The sequence below is a fragment of the Pangasianodon hypophthalmus genome, chromosome 4 (assembly GCF_027358585.1).
Source record: "Pangasianodon hypophthalmus isolate fPanHyp1 chromosome 4, fPanHyp1.pri, whole genome shotgun sequence".
In the NCBI taxonomy this organism is placed as follows: domain Eukaryota; kingdom Metazoa; phylum Chordata; class Actinopteri; order Siluriformes; family Pangasiidae; genus Pangasianodon; species Pangasianodon hypophthalmus.
In genome coordinates, this window is record NC_069713.1 from 31,788,092 (window position 1) to 31,813,438 (window position 25,347).

Below are 25,347 nucleotides of genomic sequence, written 5' to 3' on the forward strand. Positions count from 1 at the left end.
TGGAATGACGCATAAAAAAAATCGTGACTCACTGATGTTTGCGACACGGATGTAGCCCACCCTAAGTGTTACCTAATTCTCAAAGTGAGTCGACTTCCTCACTAGTTCACACCCAATAGGGACGACATATTAAGACATGGGCACAAGTTATATAATTTGCGGCCTTGGCTTTCGTATGTGGTGGACAGAACATCGTAATTCTTGGTCATACTTATAGTTACGGCCTCGAAATATTAACTCATGGCGTTAGTATTTTACTCCTTGGCTGTACCTTGTTAAAAAAATAACCACTATGTCACCTATATAGTATAGTGTAGTATGGACATATAGTAGAGATAGTACGGTAAGTAGACACAATACAGTAATACAATATTGTTTTATTTCTTTCTTTTTTCTTACATTTCACAATTCACCTTTAGTCATATAGTCAACGTGTATAGCAAAGAAAAGCATTTAAGCCCAAGTTCATAGCATTTGTACATGAAAACATGGTTATTAGCGCTTATTTATAAGAAGACGTAGTAAAAGAAGAAGTGTGATTGAACACTGGTGGCTTGGTAATCTTTCTTTTCCCCTTCCCTCCTTTCTTCCTATTCTTCCTTTTTTTCTTAATTACTACAATTCGCTTCTTAGACCCTCGCTGTGGTTTAGAAGATTTTACTTTAGTGTGCCACATGGCTACACTTGCAGGCACTTGAGGCCATCTACTGGTCAAAGGCAACATGGTCGAAGTCAGTAAACCCTCTGTGCCATTCTGTGGAGCATCCGGTGCCTGTCCATGTCTGTGGTTTCGCTTCTGTTCCGCTTCCTCGTCGACCTTCCGCATTGCCTTTTTTGTCCAGGGGGAGACAGGATCAGAGCAGAGGACTTTCCCATTTTCAAGGGTGAATCTGTGCAAAGAAAAAAAAAGATAAATCCAACATTTAGTGGCCACTTTTTAAATAAGCTACTACTGCCCCTACCAGCTACCACTTCCTGCACAGGATTAATCAGTTTATTTAATGCTAAATGCTGGAATGCAGACATTTTGACCTGTACAGATTTGTTGAAAATCACAGAATATATATATATATATATATATTATTAGTATATTACATATTATATTATTCATTCACTGTCTTATAAATACCTGTATGTCCATGAGCAAAATAAAGTAATAACAACAACTTAGATGGCCACTAGCAAAGCAGCAGCAACAACAACAATAATAATAATAATAATAATAATAATAATAATAATAATAAATATAGATATAGATATAGATATAGATAGAGATGTAGCACCCAGTCCCACTACTACCACTATTATTAATATTATTATTAGTAGTAATAGTAACAAGCAGCGAGCTGTGGGGTCCAAGAACCCCGGGATATGGGTTATTTATGGGTTTATGGGTTATAATAAAATTAAATAAACTTAATAAATTACTGAATAAATTAATGCAATAATAATAATAATAATAATAATAATAATAATAATAATAATAATAATAATAACAAGCAGCGATCTGTGGGGTCCAAGAACCCCGGGATATGGGTAATTGCATGTGAATAAAATACGAAATAAAATAAATATATTAATGAATAAATTAATGCATTAATAATTATAATAATAATAATAATAATAATAATAATAATAATAATAATAATAATAATAATAATAATAATAAATATAGCGATCTGTGGGGTCCAAGCACCCTTTTACAAATAGCGCACCTTCACCCGACTCTGCAGTAAGTGTGGAAGTGTGGAATAATTCCCTCTCATTACCAATTAATACAAAACTGCACATTTAAATCATTTGTTTTGGAGTGTAATGCACATCGTATTCTTAGTGATATGACCGTAATAACTGGACCCCAGAACACTGAGATTGAGGCAAATTAAATGAGGCATCTTGAGGCAACATCTGGGAAGGAACGCCAGTCCGTCACAGCGCATTGCATACACATTCACACAGGAATTCACACGTAGGGGCAATTTAGAATCACCAGTTCTTGGTGTTTTTGGGACGTGAAAGGAACCCGGAGAACCTGGAGGAATCCCACTTGGACACAGGAGAACATTAAGTCAAGCTCAGGATTGAATCAGAGACTCTGGAGCTGTGAGGTGGCAGCGCTATCTGCTGTACAACTATAATAACATTAATACTAATAAATACATATTAGAGTGGCAATGTTGTTAAGCCTTTAAATATTTGATATAAAAAAGACTAAGGATTTCACATTTTCATGCCTTGTATATAATATATAATTTTTTTTGTACATATAAGATATAGGGTCACTTACGCAATTGCTGTGATTGGACAAAGCCCTTCATCCTGCTGCCAGTAGCTCACAATGCTTGTCACACTGACTTGATTAGGACTTATTCTGAGGCAACAATCTCCTGGAGCTCCATTTCCTGTGGGATAAACATACTGGTTAAATATGTTACCATAACGGGAATCCATGATGCATATTTTTTTTAATTTGCTACAAAATTCTTGCAGATAACGAAGACCACACACAGTAATGCGAATGAAAAGAAGAGCAGAGTTTCTCAGTTTCAAACCCACAGACGCTACATATAACAACTTGACCTTACAAATCTAGGCCACTCCACCAAGTACAACAGAAGTCTGCACTGACACAAATAAAACTTACTCGCAAAGATGCTGGAGAACACTGCAGTGGTGCAGAAGAAAAAGAACGTGAGGTGCATTTTCGCCGTCTTCTGAGACGTTCGGGTCTGAGTGCACTTGGTCTTATTGTTGGGGGAGGGACCTCCATTAGCGTACATCTTTCCATCAAACTACACATGATGAAAGGAAAATACGAGTCTGACGTCTCAACAGGAAGTGGACACAAAGGTAGCTTGAAACTCCTGCCCCCATGAACAACCTTACATTCTGACCCCATTAATAGCCTCCGTAATTTAAAAACTTCAAAAAGTTCATCAAAAGCTATAAATTACAGTCTTGTAAAGGTTTATAATAATAATAATAATAATAATAATAATAATAATAATAATGGTATTTCAACTCAATGTAGTCATCGCTGTTTATCTTGTAACACTTAATTGGGATTTTTACCATTTAATTTACAGTATATGTTTACCACTTGAAGGTGCAAAATATTTGTTTTTAAGGATAATTAACCAAAAAAACAATCCAGATATTTGTTGATTAATAATAACCATAGGATTTGCACACACTTGATATTTTTTGCCCATGCTTCTTGGCAAAATAGCACAAGTTATGTCAGATTGGATGGAAACCATTAGTGAACAGTTATTCTTGAAACAGATTCTCAAGATTCTTAAAATGGGATTCTCAAAGTTGACTAAGCCATTCTACTACATTCACTAGGTTTGGTTTTGAAGCACTCCAGTGGTTTGGCAGGTTGTTATCCTGTTGGAAGGTGAACCTCTGCCCAAGTCTCAATCTCTTGTGGACTAAAATTTTCTAGGACGGTTTTCTAGGACTACCCTGTGTTTCACACTTGTCCTCAACCCACAGCAGTTTCCCTGCAGCATGATTCTACCACCACCGTGCTTCACTGTGTGGATGGTGTTCTCAGAATGATGAGTAGTGTTGGGTTTCTGCCAAGCATAGCCCTTTGTGCAAATGTCAAGAAATTCAATTTTGGTCTCATCAGACCAGAGAACTTTTTTTTTTTTCCCCCATATGTTTGCTGGGTCTCCAAGATGCCTTCTGGCAAACTCTAAACAGGATTTCATATGGCTTGAAGCCCAGCTTTGTGGAGTGTCTGGGCTATGGCTGTCCTGTGAAGCGCTTCCCATCTATGCTGTGGATCTCTTCAGCTTCTTCAGAGTAAACCTTGGCCTCTTGGTTGCTTCACTGGCTTTTAGTCTTCCATATTATTCCATATTATTCACAATTTCTGTAGATTCATGACATACAATCCCAATTAAGTTCATTTCAGTTCCAGGTTTTAACACAACAAAATGGAGACAAGTTCAAGGGGGGTGAAAACGTATGTAAGGCAAATCTTAGTTCCTTCATTCATGTATGCTAATACGTCTCTGATTCATGTTTGTCATGTTTGTTTGTTCTTTTTGTGTGTGTATTTTGCCCAGAAAACAGTTTAGTACTAAACCCTTCCTTCCTGCCTAGTGTCACTTGGATACCATGGACTCACACTTCCTACAAACTGCTGCTGTGATCCTAAATACTGCCCCATGCTCATCCCAGGACTCTTATTCATAAAATGATCACAGCAAACATTCTATTCCCCTTCAACACACTTTGTACTGTTTGTCTTTTCTCTTCTACACTTGTATAATATAATCATTTATAATCCAGCTATCCAGTGCCAGAAGAAGATGGATTCCCTTTTGAGTCTGATTCCTCTCAAGGTTTCTTCCTCGTGTCATCTCAGGGACTTTTCCTTGCCACTTACACATCTGGCTTGCTCAGTAAGGACCTAAATCTACATCTGGATTTCTGTAAACCTTTCTTTGTGACAATAGCCCTATTCCAATTGGAATCATTGTACTGTACATTGGGAGGTGGTTTTATGTATCTTTGGGATTTTAGTCCTATCAGAATCTGTCATTTTATTACCAAATTGAACATACACATGTATGGAAAAATTACACCATATTTTATCTTCTATACAGTAAAATGACCAATAGATTTAGGAACTTGTTCAAGGGTCTTGTTCAAAGACTCGCTGGTGGCAATTTGGTGGTGCTAGGATTTGAACTCACAACTGCTCAAAGCCTTAACCACTGAGCCAACACTTCCCCTGAATCCAAAACAAAACCAAGTATTTGCCAAGTTTAAAATGCAGAACAATGAAATGTAGATGATGTAATGTTATTACAAGAAATATTATTACAATGAAATTAAATATCAAGCTATAAATATTATTAAAATCAATTGAAATTAAAAGAGTAAACATAATTACAATAGTATTTATACATTCTGACTATATTTTATTAGGAACACCTGTGCACCTGCTCATTCACGCAATTATCCAATCAACCAATTAAGTGGCAGCAGAAAATGTGATCTTAGTGACCTTGATGTGGTTGTTGGTGCCGGATGGGCTGCTTTGAGTACTTCAGAACGTGCGGATCTCCTGGGATTTTTCCACACAACCATCTCTAACCATCTCTAAACACCTTGCAAAATGAGACAGGAAGGCTACATTAACTCAAGCAGTCATGCTTTACATCCGTGGTGAGTAGAAAAGCATCTCAGAATACACAAAACATCGAACCGTGAGGCCGGATAGTCTACAACAGCAGAAGACCACATCAGGTTCTATTCCTGTCAGCCAAGAACAGGGATCTGAGGCTATAGCTGGCCCTGAAACTGGAGAGTTGAAGATTGGAAAAAGCCTAGGTGATATAATTTAATGAGCGAGTTCATCTTTACTGCAATCCTTCTCATGACAATGAAATACATAGGAGCTACAATTTGTTACAATAATACATTATAAATTCATCATATCTGAGACCATGATACTACTATCATGATCATCATGCTGACAGAGAAGGTACAGATCATAATTTATGACAGAAAAAGACAATTTATTATCAAATAAGCATGAAACAATATCAACTGTTTCAATATCAATACCCCTCCCCCCCCAAACACACACACACACACACACACACACACACACACAAAAAGGCTTTCCCAATCTGATGACTGAAGATCTTGTCTAATCTGGTGGCAGCGTAGCAATTAAGGTTATCTAGTTTGGAAAATCTGTTATTTCCTCTAACTACTGTATGTTTCAGTGAGTCAGTGTGCAGATGTTGTCTGGTTCTGTTCTTACTGTTGATTGTGTATGAGGATAAGAAATAGAGTCTGGCCAGGGACGATGTCTACAAAGCCTTATGTAGGAGCTTCCTTGTCTCCTGCGGATTCTCTGTAAACACATCCTGTTGTTTGAGGAGAATGATAGGGAAGCACTTAGGCAAAAAATCCTCAGGAATATGCAGGTATGGGCATATAACGTGTGAGGCGGTCTGGGATAACCCATCGGATAAGAAAAAAGATTTTTAAAAAAAAACAAGTTTTGGCCTTTTTTTTTTTTACACACTTTGACACCTCAACTCAAGAAACCATAAAGATATTTCACTTAAACAATATGATGTGGAAAAGTTTTCATAACCTTGCACAGATCCTGTTGGGTAAGGAGCCGGTTTAACAAACACACTTGTGGTAAAAGCAGTCAGTGTGTTTAAAGATGACTGAAATCTTGCTAGCTACTGTTATTCGACTAAACCTCAGTTTAGTGACTAATGTTGATTAGTGGACTGGTAATAGCATACAAAGCAAAAATATTTAATCTTGGTCTTGGATAACATGGTTAGGAAGTGAGCAAGAGTTGCAAAGGCCTCTTGAAATAATAACCACGTTCACAGAGGGAAATAACCCTTTACAGCAATACAGGATGTCCTCTTTATAATGCGGTCAGAGACACGCACATAGTTCATGTCAGGTCCTAGAGTTCCACCCCAGCAGTGTGTACTGAAAGGCATCACATGTACCGTGGATATTTAAAGTCTGGTTAAAACTGCAGCTTTTTGTAACATTCTTACATTAATCTGTTTGCACAAGTATACACACGCCTTAACTAATTCTTTGCTAAAGCACCTTTTGCTTCGAATGCAGGACTCGGTTTTTTGGGTAAGAGTCTATCAGATTAGCACGTCTTGATTGGACGATTTTATTCCGTTGAATATTCCTTGCAAAAATGCAAATAGTACGAGGATCTCCTGTGCACAGCCTTCTTCCAATCATTCCACAGGTTTTTAATAGGATTTAGATCCGGGCTATGAGTGAGCCATTCCAAAACTTTGATCTTCTTCTTCTTCTTCTCAAGCCGTTCCTTCAGACTTGGATTTGTGCTTTGGATCGTTATCGTGCTGAAAAGTGACATTTCTCTTCAGGTTCAGCTGTCTAACAGAGACCAGCAGGTTTTATGGCAAAATACTGTAGATACTGTGGTATTCCGAGCTATCCATGATTCCCTCGATCTTGACTACAGCCCCAGTTATGATTTATTGAAGAGAAGCAGCCCTATAGCATGATGCTGCCACCACCATGCTTCACTGGGGCTATAGTGGTCCATGGGTGATGAGCTGTCTTGCTTTTTCGCCAAACATACCTTTTAATATTATGCCCAAGGAATTCGACAGATTCCATGACACATTTTGAAACCTGGTTTGGGATGTATTTAGTCAGGATGGATGTTTTGTTGGTTCTTATGAGATTGTTGTCACATGCAGGGAGTACACAGTACTCGTCAGATATTCCCTCACCTCCTTTAATATCTCTTGTAATAAGTTTTCATCTTGTCCTTTTGCAAATTTTGGAGGGACGTCCTGTTCTTGGTAACGTCACTGCGGTCCCCCATTTTCTCCACTTGTTGATGATGGTCTTCACAACGTTCCATGGTACATCCAATGTTTTCGGAAAGTCTTATGAAACCAAGAAAGTCCTACTCACAATCACTTCACTGATGACACGTCTATGATTAGTTACTTCTGAACACTTTATGAAAGGGTGTACATACTGTACTTGTGCATCTAAGTTTTATTTTTCTCCCCAAACATCACATTAAAGGTGAAAAAAAAATATCTGACATGATTTATCTTGGTTTCCTTCTTCGACATCATGAAAACCTGCGATTTGAACAGGGGCGTGTAGATCGTTATGTCCACTGGAGGTTAATGTTCTACAACAAGCTATTCTGTCTAAATTGTAGCTAAATAAAAATCAATCACCTTTTGCACACACTACAAGTTTCTTCCCCTCAGAGTAGCACTGCATGGTGGAATGTACCGGTCATGTTTCTGTAACCACATGAGAGAAAATAGGACACTTGCCTCTTACTGGAGAAAGTGACAATACTGGGGAAGAGCATTGTGCAACATGTATGATGCAATGTACTTTTTTTTTATTTAACCACAAGGGTCTTTTTTTCTTGTTTACTTTTGCAGATAATGATTGCTGACAAGATAATTGTTACTTTTAATTGTCAAGAAAATTCTTAAATCATTAAAATGTTTAGAAATTACTTTATAATGCAGTTGTAGCTTGGGTTCTGAGGTCTACAAGCTCCTGATATGTCCATTCTGTCCACTTTTGCAACTGAAGAGAGGACAAAGTCACTTTTTGGTTCCTGGCTAACGTGCCAAGCTGCATTTTTTTTTTTCATTTCATATTAATTTCAAGGGAGAAAGTAAGTAATATTTATAGCTGTCATCATAAGAGGAACCAACTTGTTTCACAGAATTTCCATAACAACTATAAAAGTATGACGTCTTTTTTTTTATTTTTATTTTTAAAAAAGAGAAATTGTATTTTCGGTGAATCGGTGCTTTGTATTTCTTTTAGTTTCTTTAGTTTAGCTGATTTTCCTTGCTGTTCCTTTAACAACATGAAGCAATTATAATGATTTATACTATTCCTTTTGTCAATGTATTTCTAAAGTATTATATAGAGATTTTGTTTTATGATTTATTACGAAAATGTACCAGTAATATATAGATTTGTTGACTTCAATATAAACATTACACAAGTGGCTTCCTGTTCAGAAATGGAAAAACAAACAGACAGAAAAAATTATAACTTTATTCTCAGTTGATGAATGGCAAAGCTTTGAAAAGATTACAAAAATACATACATATATTATTTTACAAAGTATATATCCTACACAATGAATTATAATAATATTGTATGTTTCAAGAAACAAGATTGAAGATATAAAGAATGCAAGTTTGAAGATATAAAGAATGATCTCTACATCACTATAATGCTTTTTGAGGATCAAAAGTTCAACTGTTACGGTTTAAAGGTTAAAATATAAAAGGGTGATAATTAGGATTAAAGGATTAAATATGAGATGATGTGTTATTGATGGTTGTGCTATTAACGTCTGCCTCTGTTGTCCAAAAAGGCCATGGTATTAATGGCCCAAGGTGACGAGGGGTCCAAGCAGAACGTGACGTTCGTCTTTGTGACGAATCTAAAAACAAGAAAACAAACAAACAAACAAAAAAGTTGCTTGTGGAAATGAAGTGCAGCGGAAGCCATCCAGCCCCCGTCATTAAGAACAAACCTGTAGAGACTGTCATCTGTGTAAAAAAAAAAATCATCTTACCTCACAGCCTTCACAGGACATAAGGGTTTTTCTTGTATGGTGTAGTTTTTGAGCTGATCTCTTCGTACTTTGATGTCACAAGTTTTCAGACAACAAGTCACTGGAAAGGCTTCAGCACCTACAGGAGAAAGTAAACAGGTCAACCATTGTTCTTAAAATATTCACTGAACATTGGCGACTTTTATTTATCTGCCCAAACAAGCGAAGTCGTGAACCTTATAGAGATGCGTTAAAGTAGAAGCATGACTCATACCTTGCTTTGGAGGCTCAGCGAGCAACAGTAGCAGAAGCACGGCAGCTGAGAAGTGGAGTGCGAGGACCATCTTCATCGTGCCAGCTCAGGGTATCTTCAGTGGTATGAATATCTCATGACGAGCTGCCAGTTTAAACTCGCAGGAGCAAATAAGAAGCAAACGCCCTATTGCTGCTGCACCACCTTCGAAATTTATTGATATCATCAATCTGTAGGTGTAAAGTCACTCGAAACTCTCTGATATCAGCGCCTTCATGATACATTTGGTTTCCTGGTTTTCTAGGTCATGGTGAGCTGTTCTCTTTTCCTAACCACAAGGATGGAGACCAACTGAGTGGTAGTCAGGGCAAAGACTCATCTTGAGAAGTCAACAGTTTACCATGAATAGAAAATTGATTGCCAGACTTTGGCGTGAAGATTATTTTGGATTCTTGAGCAATTACCGAGTAACAACTCACTCACAGGGACTTGTACAGATAAGGCTTTACATCATACAAGATGGGATCCTGGTGATGGTGGCTGTAGCATGGTTGTTTGTGCCTGATGGACTGGTTTGAGTCGTTTCAGAAATTGCTGACACAACAGTCTATAGCTATTACGCAGAACGCTGCACGAAACGAAACAAAACAAAAAACATCCAACGAGCATCAGTTCTGAAAAGGCTCGTTCATTCAAATAGCCACTATTTACAACCGTGGTGAGCAGAAAAGCAACTCAGAATACACAAAATGTCCAACCAAACTGTGAGGCAGATCGACTTCAACAGCAGAACGTTCCAATCGATTGTTCACTCAAACTGAACTTCTTCAACCATCCAGTATCCAGTTTATTTCCTGTTTATAGCTACTTTAGTGGAAGTGATGTAATTTACCCGTAAATGTCCAAAAAGAATTACCATTTCGACACCTTCGAATTGATTGGTTTCCTGGTTTTCTAGGTCATGAACCTTGCCCCTTCTCTCCCCCCCAGTCGTAGTTTGAGCAGCTAGACCCTCCACTGAGAATCACCCTGGGTGAAAAATACCCCTTCTTGGTGGTTAAAGGGAAAGTACACAAGCGTGTGTGTGGGTTTGGGTCTGGGTGTGGGTCTGGGTGCCCCTGTTTGTTTCTTAACTATGTTAGTTATCATACAAGGCCACTACAACTGATTAATTGTATAGTATTATTATATACTATATTATACAGTATATAGTGTGTGTGAAAGTAGGGACTAATAAATCTTGTTGAAAACAAAAAGAAATAAAAAAGAATGAATACATATACAATTATTATTTTTGCTAAATATATTTTTTAAAACTGATAGACAGGTAACAATGCTCCATGTAGGTTTTTATAAAGTGTCAAAAAGTAATAAAAAAATATTTATTTCTTGATAAATACAGTGGCACAGAATATAATAAAACTTCAAATAGAAATGTGAATAAATGGCCAACATTGTGATAAAATCACAAAATAATAAAGTAAACAATATCATGCAGGGGTGGAAAGAAATATAATGCCAACTAAAGTGATATATTTTACATAATCAATAAGAAGAAAATCTGATGATCTGTGATGTCATAGTTCAGTATTGCTTACTGTTCTTCTTACTGGTATCATTTTCCCATAATCTTTGGTTATACCTATGAAAAAAATAGATATATCTTTACCTATTAAATGCTTTTTATCATATTAACAATACAGTAAGTGTTGACATGGAGTATTGTAGCATTTACAATTCTTAATATTTAACCAGCAATCTTGCATTGTTAAGAAAACTGAATAAAAAAAAAGTCTTTTAAATAAAATGTTTATTAAATATCAGTGCTAATTTGATGTCCTTGTCTCCTTATAGTAATAAGTTACATTACATTTAGGATATTTATGTGCTAAAGCACTTAAAGTAATATGTAATAAGTTAGTAAGTTAATATATTTGAGGCTTTATTGCACCTAACACGGGGTTACACGTGGAAAAGGAAGCTTGTAGGCTTGAGAAAGATCTCTCTGTGGTTTCACTGCAGTCACAGCTAGTGGAAGTTTTCAGATCAACCACAGTTCCATAGGTTTTCATGAAACCACTTTAAAGCAAATCTTAACCATCGGTAGGTTGGAGTGTGAAGCCAGGAATAAAACACAACGCGGTGTGCTGCTGTGGGAAAATAATCAACAACAACCGAGCGTGTGTTGTGTTGCAGCCTAACATGAAGCGGAGTAACTCACTTAAAGCACGTCCTGCTTTTATTCCTTTATTATTCCTTTTATATCACAGGAATTTGCTAGCAATTTACAACTGGTTTCATTTCATTTGAACTAAACACTAGACTTTTTTTTTTTTAAAAAATCTATCCACTATTGGTTTATTTACATCAAACAAACATGAGTATATTTAGAGTGTTACTTCATTGTGTTGTGGTTTCACTCCTGGCTTAACCAATAGGATGCTGCTTTTGTTTAGAGATAAAATACAGACGTCTGGTACGTACTGACTGTATGTTGTCAAGCCTGAAACGTAGAAAGAAATACAGTATACGTGGTTTGGAATATTTAAGGAATAAAACACATCAGGACATGATTTTATAGGTAAATAATCAACGCCGGAGTGATGTCATGGTGTTACCACGCCGAAGTCGATTACTTTCCACTAACATCACCACATCCAAAGCATTTTATTCCTCTTACACCACGACAATTTGCCAAAGTTACATTTAAAATATATATATATTATGATTATTATTATTATTATTATTATCATTTTTACTAGGAACTTCACATTACACTGCGCTGACACTGGAGACTCCTTCCATAAATGTTAAATAAACATCTCCTTATGGAAAACTTCACCATATCAATGATTGTGTTTTTTTAAAGCTTGTTTTTAATCCATTTCAGTTCTTAATTTGACAAATTTACTATGTTTCAGTTATAATCAGTTGATTTCTGGACAATAATATAAATATTAAATATATTTTTAACAGCAAAAATGGAATCCTTTGCAGAAATTGGTAGCCCACTGCTTTCTGAATACTGCAGTTTCCCACAGGCTGTAGTGAACCGTGAACATCTGCAACCAAGTTCCAAAACTCCTACAGGCCACATCATACAAACTTACTCATGCAGTGCTTAATATGTACCTGAGATCACACAGAGGAGTGCTAAACGTGACACAGGCCGCGTGGGTTCACCAAAAGCGATCGCTCCGAGCTCAAAGCAAAGGGGAACAGAAAGTAGAAGCTTTCGCTCCAACCACACTTCCTGTGATTTCGTTACCTCCGAAGTCCAAACGTTTTTCTTTCAGCGTAGACACGTTGCGTACAATTTACAGGCGCGCGATTTACGGTGGACAGTGAAATAATTGTTAGCAGCAAATGCACTGTAGATGCCAAAACACGCCTCATTCTGGTGTCTTCAAAAGTTCGCATGATGTAGTGAAATAATTCATAAAAACACAACCCCATTTTTTTCCAGTGTTTTTTTTTTTTTTTTAAAATAATAAAGAAATACTTGGTTGAAAGAATCTATAAGCTGTGTATATATCCATATATAAATGGTGCTTATCATAAATGGTCTTTAATATACATTCTACATAAATATTCTACATTCTCCAAAGATCAGCCCAAAGATCTTTGTGCACCATGATATGATTCTTAGTAATCAGATACCGAAAAGATTGTTTTTAGTCATTTTCTGTGACACATTCATGGCTTGTGAACATGCCATGTTTCCAGTGTTGTTGCCTCAGAGCCATGTGTTCACAGCGCCCCCTAGCTTCCGATCGCAAGAAGGTCTGTCATGGACGTAGAGATGTAGAGATGTAAAGAGGAGCATCCTCAACTGGCTTCCTGCAAGACAGTTGTGCATGATTATGAAATGCTGCTGTTTCAGAAGCTACATGAACATGAAATATATGATGACGTAGGAGTACTGGCTTCCTGAATTTCAACACAAATCTACTCACTTCATTTTACTCACATACTGAGTATTCACATTGAGTATTTACCCATAAGCACAAGCTCAAGATTATATTATTAACAGTATTATTATTTATTAATACTTCATACACATTCGATTAGATCAAACTCGTTTAAAATCCTCATCGAACTGAATTTTGCTGTGACAGCTAGTTGCTATCAATATGTCTTTTTTTTTTCTTTCATGGAAGCATCTAGCTTCTCTATTTGATGGTAATTCTTAAAATAGCAGCTGATCTCATTACATTCCCTTCCTTTTTTTTTTTTAATGAATGAACCCATGACTTCCTGTCATAAAACTTGATTATGCCAGGTTTACACTTTAACCTGTTAAATGTTTAGCCTAGGTTTAGCAATCAATAGAAATACTGCTATTTGAAATAGATGTGGATGTATGTGGAGTTTTATATTTTATTCAGCACAGATTTATGACTGGTGTAGTGGCTGAATAATAAAATGTACATTATGATTGATCTTGATCGAAAGCTCTGGGTTTAGCGGTATATTATTTATTGTTATTATAGCTATGAGTGGATTTGCGATCGTGATTTTTTCCCCCCACTTTAAGCCACAGATGCTGTTTAAACGCTATATAAATGTTGATAGTTGACAGAGGATTAATATGGAAAGGTTCTGCTTTGCTATCTTCCACAATCCTTACCCACACCCACACCAAGTAACACAAGGAATTGTCGTTTAGAGATCGAAAAAAAAAAAAGAAGAAGGTCTTTTAGAGCATGACACATTACACAATGGAACAAGACAGCCACGTTCTCTAAAGTTCTCCAAATTATCATACCGTCAAAATGAGTTTTTGAGTGTTGGCTTGTACCATTATTAATGTTTCTGTCTGGACTTTGTGTTCGATTCCAGTTCAATCACTATTGGCAAGATATAAACAGGATAGGAAACATAATTCTTCGTATTAAAGGTATAATAGACATCTGGCTCAATTTCAAATCACACACCGATTTTAGTTACTGGTGGTTCACGCAGATTAGCCAACTAACAACATTAATAATCTCTGAAATATTAGCTAGCATGATACGAAAAAGCTAAATGCTGAAATCTAGCTGTGACAATACCAGCTGCTTTGCTAAATCCAAAGTCGGCGTAGCAACAGAAGATAGATTACAGTGAATCTATTAAAGTTTAGATTGGTTAAGAACTTAGATACTTGAAATTGTCTGATGTTAAAAATTCACCTTATGATTCGAGACTAATGTATGGAAATGTATCAAAGGTTTTAGGTGGATCTGAAAAAAGAAAAAGGCCAATAAGTCTAAATGTACATGTAAGTGTATATCTCAAACTTAAACAACATCCATTACAGGTACGTTACAGTACCACGTATACACATGACTGATGTGATGGAGTGTATATAGGGGCTGAGAGATTCCTGCCAGAATGCGGTCTGATGCAACCTGCTGGAAATATTTCGGTCTGATAAGCAACAGTGCTGCAGGTATCAATATGAGTGATGCGCTAGATAACTAGTTTTAAGCAAACACAAAGGTCTGAATGTCACTATGTACTATTTGAGAAATCCTCATTTCCTAAAAATCTCAAGATTTGCCTTTAGCTCCTAACACACATTATCTCTTAATGACTCAGTTAGTAGAGTCCAATAATCCCCACCTCATATATCTCATTTACTTTAGTAACTACAGCACAGCAATGTACATACTATAAATGTAGAAGGAAGTAATATTTTATAAATATATACGTACATAACTGACCAGAATGGTGATATATAATATATATAAATGAACTCTGTGGTCATGGAGCTTATAAAATCACAGGATATGTGTCATGATTATGCTAAACTTGGCACTGAACTACATTACCCATCAGCCCCTGCATGTCACATGTCCCACTTAGCACTCACACCTGGTCTGTGTTCCCCTTAATAAGCACACCTATTTAAGTTCAGGTTTCTGTGTGTTTCTTTGCCAAACTTTTGTTTGGTATAGTCCATGTGGTTTACATTTTGTCTCCTGTTTGGGTTTATGTTTCTCATTTTCACCATTTTGGTTATTTTTTTTGCACTTTCGTTAATAAAAATCTGCATCTGCTGCCTTTACAATAACGGTGATATTGTGTGAAGACTTGTGAAAGAAGAAGTTCACAGATATAATATATGAAGTGTGTTAAAGATTGCATAGCTGAGCTGTGGACATCATATTTGTCAGACTGCAGAGTCAGTATTCCAGCATATACAAGCCCTGATCTGTTTCGTCATTACATTAAACGTAACTTAAAAAAGGAAGTACAGTCTTTCTCCAGAGTAAACCTACAGTCTTTTCACTATGAAGTGCTCAGTAAAGTTTGTCCTAGACAGTGTGAGAGCCAAAAACAAGCCCTTAATCAGTACACATCCTATCCTATAATCCTCTCCTTTTTTTGCAGTGTTGTGTTTATTGAAAACGAGCAATCTAACCAGACATTGGCAATCTGTAAAGACGTGGAGCGACACGCACGGCACATTCGATTAAATTACGTCTCCGGTTTAAAACGAGTGCTGTGTGTTTCGCTGTCACTGTGCTACAGGTGTTTGAGGACAGAAAACATAGACAATTGTGCAAATACAGGGCCATGAGATTCCAGTAACAATGTGGTCTGATGCAACCTGATGGAAATATTTTGCTCTCGTAAGAAACGGTGCTGCAGTTATCAATATGAATGAGAGCATATGCTAGCCATAAGGAAAATCATAGATCTTTATGGATATAGAGCTTAATGTGCCTTTCCTATAAAGGAAAAAATCTGAAATGGTTTAACATTATATGCTATAATGAGAAACATTTGCATGTGTGGGACATTTCTTGACAATATACCATGCTAGATTTTTATATTTTAATACAAGAGTAGCTTACGTCTGCATGCACATTAGATTTAAAACAAAATTAGGACTAATCGTGTTTACCAATGCAGCAGGCCCGTAATGTCATCTCTCTTAAACACAATATGTGTGTTTTATTCCTGCAGTTTCGTCCTTCTTCTTTAATCTTTTCTCCCATCGTGGGACTGCCCATCAGTTTCGGTATCATTCATACACTTGTCATCTTCATTGAAAGTTTGAAGCAGTTTGATACTGTGATATAGAGACTGGGTTGTTCAGTTCTCGTACCATGAATATTTCATACCGTTCCATCCCTAGTGGTTAGTTGTGATCTCAGGACCCACAGGCCTCAGGTGGCAGATTCTGAGCTTTATAAATCGCGGCAGAGGAGTGCTGTAGGCATGAATGATTCACCATTTAAAAAAATAAAAACTAAAAAAAAAAAGCCATCTTAAACTTCCTGAAAGTGGGGCAGAAAATGGAAGCTTTCATTTCAACCACATCCCAGAGGTTCCCTTCTGGGTTTAGATTAATGAAATCTCTCAGCAAACTACATGGGAGATCCTCTATATCCTCTATATTCACAGCAAATCTATCCGGGAAAAAAAAAAAAGAACACATAGGTAAACAGAGTGCTTTGCTTTTGGAGTGGTATTTACGGTAGCGTCCAAAAATCCGACATTATAACTTTTAGCATTTCAGTATAGCCGTGAAGTACAAAACATATATTTTTTCTTTTTATAACAATTGTCCCCTTTGTTGATCAAGACCTTGTCATGGCAAAGGGGCTTATATGCCTTGGGGTTATATCACCAGATCTCACAGACAAACAGCAATGCCAAAGACCTTCATGAAAGATCCAAAAAAAAAAGGACTAAGGGGACCCTCTTCAGATTATGGGTACTGGGACCCACCCCTGGAGCCAGGCCTGGGGGTTGTGCCTGCAAGCAAGCACCTGGTGACTGAACCACCTAAGTAACTTGATTCAATGATTCCCTGCTGACTTTAAAGTGGCTGGGATGAAGGTGAGCACCTCCAAGACCAAGGTCATGGTTTTCTCCTGGAAAAGAGTGGAATGCTTCATTCAAGTGATTGGGGAAAGAACCTGGCCCATGGATGAAGACCCTGAGGCAGACCCAGAACCTGCTGGAGTCTTGGCAACGTCCGGGGATCCCTCAGGAGGAGCTGGAATCCGTGGCCAGGGGTAGAGAAGTCTGGGATGACCTCTGCCTGTTGCTACCGTGACTCCTACCAGGAAAAGTGGAAGGAAAACGAATGAATGAATAAATGAATTTATAGACCTGGAAAACAAAAGATTCACTGTGTCCTTAGTTTCCTTCTCACATGCACACATTAGTCAGTGACCACTTCCCTTTTTAAAAGACAGAGCTCTGCAATGACTGTGCAAGTCTTGTATGCAAAGAGTGTCTTTATATAAACAGGAATTTTGCCAGAAGTTTTGCTAAATTGTTCTGTAACTTTTCGGAGCTGTCTAAAAGTCTGAGAGTTCTCTATAAAGGATGAGATTTGATCATTTGAAGAACTAGCTGAGGAACATTTTTTTTTTTTTTTTTTTTGCTCAGTTGATACTACCATTTTTCTATGATTTAAGAGTGGTACAGTGATTTGGAGGGATTTTCAATGTTAAGTAATAGTAAGCACCTACGGGCACGTGTCCTATGACACTTGATTCTGTAGTCTGTGGAAAAAATGTTTAATCATGGAAGGATTGGTTACTTAATCAGCCATGTGGAAGAGGAAGTGCAATCTTTGGGTTTAACCACACTTTATGTACTTAGAAAGGCATTTTTAATTCATACTCTCAAAACCAAAATCTTTTTCTCAGCCATCAACCACAACTAGGCTCATGCGTGGACCCACAGATGCACTGTATCAATATAAGCTCCATTACCAACAACTAAAGAGCAGATTTGCTTATACTTGACCTTGGTATTGGTTGAATTGATCCAATACAAAACTGCATTGAATTGGGCATCTGAACTACTTCTGTAAGGATAGATCTTCTGATGTAAACCAGCGGTGATATCAATGAGGTCAAAACCTTCAGTGTATTTAAACTAACATATTGACATATGTATTATATCATTGGAAGGACATATCTCTTATCTGTGAAAGAATATTAACATACTGTAGCATTCTCTATAGCGTTGTTGCAGCTATGTTTGCAGCTATAAGAGACTAGCGCTGTTAAATTTCTTCAACAATGGACTATTGATTTAATTTCTTAAAAGGTTTAGTCTTTAAATACTAAGTGATTACACACATAATGACGATTAAGCCGTCGCATTACATAACAGAATGGAAACAATTGGGTCACTTCCTTAAGCAGAAAACAAACCTACAAAAACATTATCATTATCGATAATGTTTTTTTTAATGTCATTATCAACTTGGCTTGATGTTGAAATAATCTTTAAGTAAGTTTTTTTTCCTTTAAATCCCAATGGCTTCCACAATTTTCCAAAAAATTTTTTCACATGAACTTTATCGATCCTTTGGACGTTGTTGTGCTGGAAGAAACCGAGCTCCTTATAGCTCCAGTGAAAGGAAATCTTAAATCTACAGCATACTAAAGACATTCTAGACAATTGTATTCTTCCAAATTTGTGGCAACGGTTTGGAGAAATCCCAAAATGTGATGGAAGTGATGGTCAGCTTTCCACATATTTTTTTTTTCCATATAGCATATTTCCATAAGCTCTACTTGATTCTAATGAGCTACAGAACATCTTTATTTTCTGGGCTCGTTATTGTGATTTTACTGATTCATGCTGATGATTACTGTTAGTCAGCCAGTATGTCACATTCGTGTTTCCCCTTTCCGACAAGCAATAATTGATCAAAAATGCTAATCTCATCACAGTTTCACAAGTTGTGAAGAAGTACCATGCATCAGTTTTAAACTCTAACACATTTCTAGGATCTCCTAGTCATGATCTTCTTGGGAAATGGAAGAAGAAGGCTCTTGTTGGAGCTGTATGATTTGAATCAGATGCTATATTCACACTAGCAAGCGACGAGTCATTTGTCTAGGTTGTAGGTTGTTTCTTATGGTTGACTAGCAACTGCTACTGTTGCGTGTGTCTGGAGGATTTGCAGATTAGCAAAAGCAAGCTAACTGTATTAGTTACGTACACTCATCAGGGGCACCAAGGAGCTCTGCCAATTCCTTCCTTCCTTCACTTTGTTGCTACTCCAATTTATTTCATTTGATTCATTTGATTTACATAGTGTTTTTAGCAAGATATATGGTCACGAAGGAGCAAAAAATCCCAACACTGACCGAGATCTCACTATAACGAGCCATCCGGAGGTGAGAGTGGAAGGAAAAGCTCCCTGAGACAGTCTTTGAGAAGGAACCAGACTGAAAAGGGAACCGTCCTGGTCTCCTCTGGGCAACACCAGATAGGGAGATTTATGTAGCATGTATGAAGAAAACAATGCCTTTCACATGTCATTGCGTATACGGTTAAATACTTCATTCTAGCCTTCGTTTTCACCCTTTTTCACCTTTTTTTTCTCTACACAGAAAAAACTGACAGTTTTTACTGACGTATATTCAATTAATTCTTTTTTTTTTTTACCCACAATTATCATGATGACCCCAGATTTGAAAAGAAACGGAAATTATATTGTTAGTAGCAAGTAATTCAGTAGAAAATGCCTCGTAGCCATTCTTATTTCAAAAATTATGGTGGATCACTGCAGCATGACGTTACATTTCCCAAAGTCTGTCTTTCGTTTACGCTTTATCTGTGCAATCTCGAAATCGTGCAGTTAACCTAACAGCTGTGTGTTGTTTCCTTGCTCAATTTCGATTTTAGTAGGATGAATTCAACAGAGGTGCAAACATATAAACATTTCATGGGGAATATGCTCAGTTTAATCCTTGATCTAATTTATTAGTTTACAATTCATAAAGTCAGTCCAGATATTCTGCCAATTTAATCTCTGTATTAGCAGTTTGCCAATAATGACTTCTTGATTCATTAAAGAATGACAAATCATGCTTTTAGCCATTTATGATGTTATGTTATGTCATCTCTCTTGAAGTTACAGTTTTGTTCTTTGTGTAGTTGTTGAATTGTGGCTCAATTTTCACTTCTTTGACACAAAAGGCATGGAATAACCCCAGCGTCCAGCAAAACTCAACATATCCTCAGCCCATTATTCACGTGTGTATGAATATTACATTAGAGCTATTTAATATAAGTTCAAAACCAAACCTAATTGAAATTCACTGTGTATCCGGCAACACAAAAGCATCTATACAAAAAAGCAGACATCATGGGAATGATTTTCGTGTATGTAATCATAGATCTAATCCACAATAGGAAAGATTTTTGGATTGCTCGGGATGTTTCTTTCATGTCAACATGATGTACTCATTGAATCAAGTAAATCCCTAGTTCACATTTCTCACAAAAGGTCAAGCTTTTTCAGCATTCTGAGTATTGACATTTATATGGAGTACAACAATGATATATATTGGGAATATGTCATACATATGAAACTTATTCATTCATGTTGGTGATTCGTTGAACAGACTTGTTCATGATGGCCTTTTAGTTTCCATTTAACAAGAATCAGACATTAGTCAATGGGCACTTCTCTTTTCCAAAGGCACAGAGGTCAGGGGGTTTGTAAACAGCTCAATGAATGAACCACAGAGGCATGAAGGGCATTCGAGATGGCCATGTGATCAGCTAGGAGGACGTTGTGCCTTGATCCAGCGTCCTGTCACTCATTCTCGTTCTCATTCACACACACACCTGGTTCATACAGGCCAAAACTACTTTCAGCCTAGTCATCTCATCACACAATTCTTCAGATACTTCATTCTAGCCACTCATGCTCATTCGACATGAGGGTGATGAATTTCCATATCTTGGCGAAAGCATTATTGCAGATTCCGACATCCTTCCTCTTTTCTGTTCTCATACTATGAAGCTACCTCCGGGGAGAGGAAATACCACAGAGCCAGCGTTCACCGCATCACGCTTTCCGCTCATCTTTTATCACAACGGAACTTCTTTTACTTGTTTCGTCATTGTGTAGAATTATTCGTCTATTATTTTGTTTATTTAAAAATGGTCTGGATCTGTGTGTTGCAGATCACAGGATAAGTATTTACCCCCACTTGAACTTTCGATTCTTTTTAAATTGAATATATCCACCAAAAGTCTGTGACATTTAGTCAGACAAGCAAAACAAAGACTCCAAGGGTTATTCTGAGCGCAATGCCGCCACCACCATGCTTCACTCTGGGAATGATGTTTTCAGGATAATGAGCAGGGTTGGATTTCCATCAAACGGAGGCCAAAAAAGTTCAATTTCAGTCTCATTACACTTAATGCTAAGTCTCCAAAGCGCCTCTTGGCAAACGCCAAGCAGTATTTCATGGCTTGAACTTTTTTTTTTCCATAAAGCCAGCTTTGTGGATTGTCTTGGCTACAGTTGACCTTTGAACAGCTTCTCCTTTCTGAGCTGTGCATCTTTCCAGCTACTTCAACGTTACGGCAAACTGTCTGCTGATTGAGATGTTACAGAATATGCAAAACACTACTATGTTTGCAGAAGTAAATGGCAATCGTAATGTCTGTTTCCAGTGTAGCAGCTTTGTTAGCAGATTGTTCTAATAATTTATTGTTTTTGTAGCAATAGCTAATTCGAAGGCACTCATATGGCAGACGCTCCACATCATCGTTATTTAACAAACCTAAAGTTATCATCGTTACCATGGTGAAGCTTTCTGTAAGGAATTTCATATGGAATGTGTCTGCAGTGTCAGCCCTTTGTAACACTCGGTGACTTCACCACGGAAAAGCGCTCAAGACTGGAGACGTTTGTGCTTTCCTTTTCTAAAGAACATTTTTGTTTTGTCTTATTAGCATCGAGAAAGAGAGGAACAGAGAGGCTGCGGAGGAAACAACTATTTTTAGTTGCTATAATGTAAGTGAAACAGGAAGAAAATTGTCTCATGGGCTTTCCACAATATTGGGCCTCGTTTACAGGTCTTTTAGTAAAGTTGTGTGGAAATGTTTTCGAAGGTCAAACCATGCCACCAAATCGCTATGGATTTACACATTTTTAGGTAATGCTAATTGTCGTAAGTCATGTGATAAATCCAAGCAGCCTTAAATTACTAAGTGCATTCATGGCACAGCTGATTTACATTTAGTCATACCCAAAAAAAAAAAAACTATAAAAGCAAAGCTCACAGAATTGACATGATTTAATGACTAAACAGCGACATGTGCTAAATCTTCCAATAATGCAGCTCGGCCATCGCAGCGAATCGGCTACCATAGACACACGATATCTCTTCTACTTTTTATAGCTATTTCTTTTGTCCTAATTTATTTTGTCCTCATGCTCCTTTGCCCTCTGAACTCGTCAGAGAAAAGTGCAATGGAACGGTCATTCAATGGAATTTGGAAAATTCCCAGTCAGGAAACTAGTGCAACATCCACTTAACCCGAGTTCTCGAACATAAACACACTGGATGTGTCACAAAAATATGGCGGCGCACAGCCAACAGTAAATCATATTTCCCTTTGCATCATTGTACAGTTGACCTGTCTTATATGTCTTTTCTCATTGCTAATCACACAGAAATAATTCATGCAGATCTTCTTTATATGTTTCTCAAATACGCAGTCTAGCTATACAAATATGATCTTGCTCTGGGCATCCATTTTCCCCCGAGCCGAAGCACTGGAGAGTGTTTAGATTGGAACTCGGGGGGGGAAAATCCACTTCAATCAAGTACAATGTCTTGATTTTGTCGTTTTTTTTTTTAGATTGATTTCTTTCAAATCATTATTATTATGAAATGACTGAGTTGCACAAACATGTCATTGAATGTGTGTGTGTGTGTGTGTGTGTGTGTGTGTGTGTGTGTGAACGATTTATGATCGAATATATTTGTATCCAGGTTGATAAATCAGTCTAAGTTGAAAACCAAACGAAGTGGTATTTAAAAAAAAAAAAAAGCTGTAAGAAATGTAATAAATAAATAAATAAATAAATAAGCTCAGATTATAATCACAGATTTCCAATTCGGCCTGTGAAAAGTAGCTGCTTTTAAATCTCTGCCATTAAAGCCATCATCTTTATCCATAAGCCTAGCAAGAGAGCAGAGATCTTTACCGCTCAGCGCAATTTCCAAATAGTTTCACAACGATTACATATTTTCTCGCTTGTTAATGACGCAGTTGGTCCTTCACTGCTGTCCGGGACGCATCGAGACGCATTCACGTTCGGACTACAATCATGGTGCGGCTCTTTGCGTCTCAGACAACCTCCAAATGTGCCAGGTGTGAACAGGGCCATTGATATATCGTGTGTGTGTGTGTGTATATCGTTTCCAGGACATCCTCCACATCCATCGCGTCCCTGACCAGGATAAAGAGAAACATTGCACTGAAAAGTGCTGCACTGAATTCACCTGATTCAAATTCATGTGAATTCACTCTGACACACAGACAGGATTGTGTTCTGTGTATATTTGGTGCATTTACCTCATTGGGTTGGCGCTTTTATCCGATGATGTACTCATCTGAATCAATTCAGTGCGCCATTTTTAAAAACGATTGTGCTGGATATCAAGCGCTTGGTGATATTTGATATCTCACATGTCTCGTGTCTATGTACAGTATTTACAGTACATCAAATATGCATATGTTTGTTATTTTTCCTTGAATTTAAATGGTTTAAATATTTTTTTTTTTTTGTATTTTGGATTTCAAAGAAAATAACATAAAGCACAATGACTTATACTTCAGCATTTTTATCTCATAGATATTTTCAGTCCTGTAATGTAGACGCAGTATTACGTTGTATACAAGAAAGAGGACCATGTGCTTGGTTTGTAACGGAATGTTAGTTTATGTATAAAAAAAAAAAAAGGAGAAAATGCTCAATCTGGTAATGTTACACAGGGTTAATTTTTTTCAGGTCATTGTGTTGTGAAGGATGAAGTGTTGAGACAGAGAGAGAGAGAAAGAGAAAAAGAAGAAGAAGAAGAAGTTGGAGAATATAAATGTAAAGTTTTTAATGTGTGTGTGTGTGTGTGTGTATGTATATATATATATATATATATATATATATGAACTTGGATTGATTTATAAAAGCAATGACCTGCGTCCAAATCATAATACACCTTTAAATCATCTCTTTTTTTTCCAATTTTCCAAACTACAGAGTCATCGGTAACATTTCAGCAAATGAATCATCTAATAAAGAGAAGTAGGACCACTCAGTGGTCTTGCCTAACTGAAGGCAGGAGACTGTCACACTTGACACATGACAAAGAAAACTTTCTTTTTTTTTCTTCCAGTAAACTCCCTGTCTACAGACAGCATTTTGCCTCGGGGTGCTCTGAGGTTAAATCACAAAATTGTGTCACTTGGACAAAAAAGTGCTGACAAAAGTCTATTGAGAGAGAGAGATGGGGGGAGAGAGAGATGGGGGGAGAGAGGGGGGGAGAGTTCTCTGGAAGGAATTCCCAGAGGGTTGAACCCATCATTTCGCACGGTCACTTCCTGTTTTTTTGAGTATTTAAGATGTTCACAGAGCTCATGAAGAACCACAACACTCGCACCTTCGTTCAGCTCTGCTTTAGTAACACACACGAGGAAAGCTGAGAAACAACTGCAACATGCCTTTCAGCCAGAAGATGAGAAGTCTCCTTGTGATCGCCTTCTTCGCCTGTATTGCTATTACAGTAGCAAGTGAGTCAAAATATTCGAATATTTCAATTTCAAGTCATTATTTAAGAATTGAATAGGATTCACAATATACTGTATTGTTGTAGTCAATAAGGTTAATAATTTCTATGTTGGTGTAAAGATTAGATTATATGTTGGAGTATATTAGAGTTGTATGTTAAAATTATTATTTTTTTAATCGCAGCTGAGAAAGAGTCCGTGTGCTGCAAGGAAGTTTCCTCCAAAAAAATCACCGTGCCCATAACAGGATTCAAAATTCAGCCATCAAGACCTCCGTGTGTCAAAGCAGTCATGTAAGTGATCTTAATAGATTAAACAGATGTAAGGATGCATTGTGTTTTAACCCTGTATGCATACTCACTCACTCACTCACTCATCCTAAAACTTTTACAGCTTTTACACCGCCGAAGGTGCCGTATGCAGC

General features: G+C 37.2%; 1 protein-coding gene across 1 annotated transcript; it reads right to left on the reverse strand.

The window, feature by feature from the left end:
- Nucleotides 1–367: 367 nt before the first annotated feature.
- Nucleotides 368–9,633, reverse strand: xcl32a.1 (chemokine (C motif) ligand 32a, duplicate 1). Its single transcript, XM_053233552.1, has 7 exons — nucleotides 9,381–9,633; nucleotides 9,128–9,245; nucleotides 8,901–8,992; nucleotides 8,492–8,553; nucleotides 2,645–2,792; nucleotides 2,288–2,402; nucleotides 368–890 (listed from the first exon to the last, which is right to left on the reverse strand). The coding sequence occupies exons 1-7, from the start codon at nucleotides 9,454–9,456 to the stop codon at nucleotides 503–505; spliced, it is 999 nt and encodes a 332-aa protein (XP_053089527.1). The 5' UTR covers nucleotides 9,457–9,633; the 3' UTR covers nucleotides 368–502.
- Nucleotides 9,634–25,347: the final 15,714 nt, after the last annotated feature.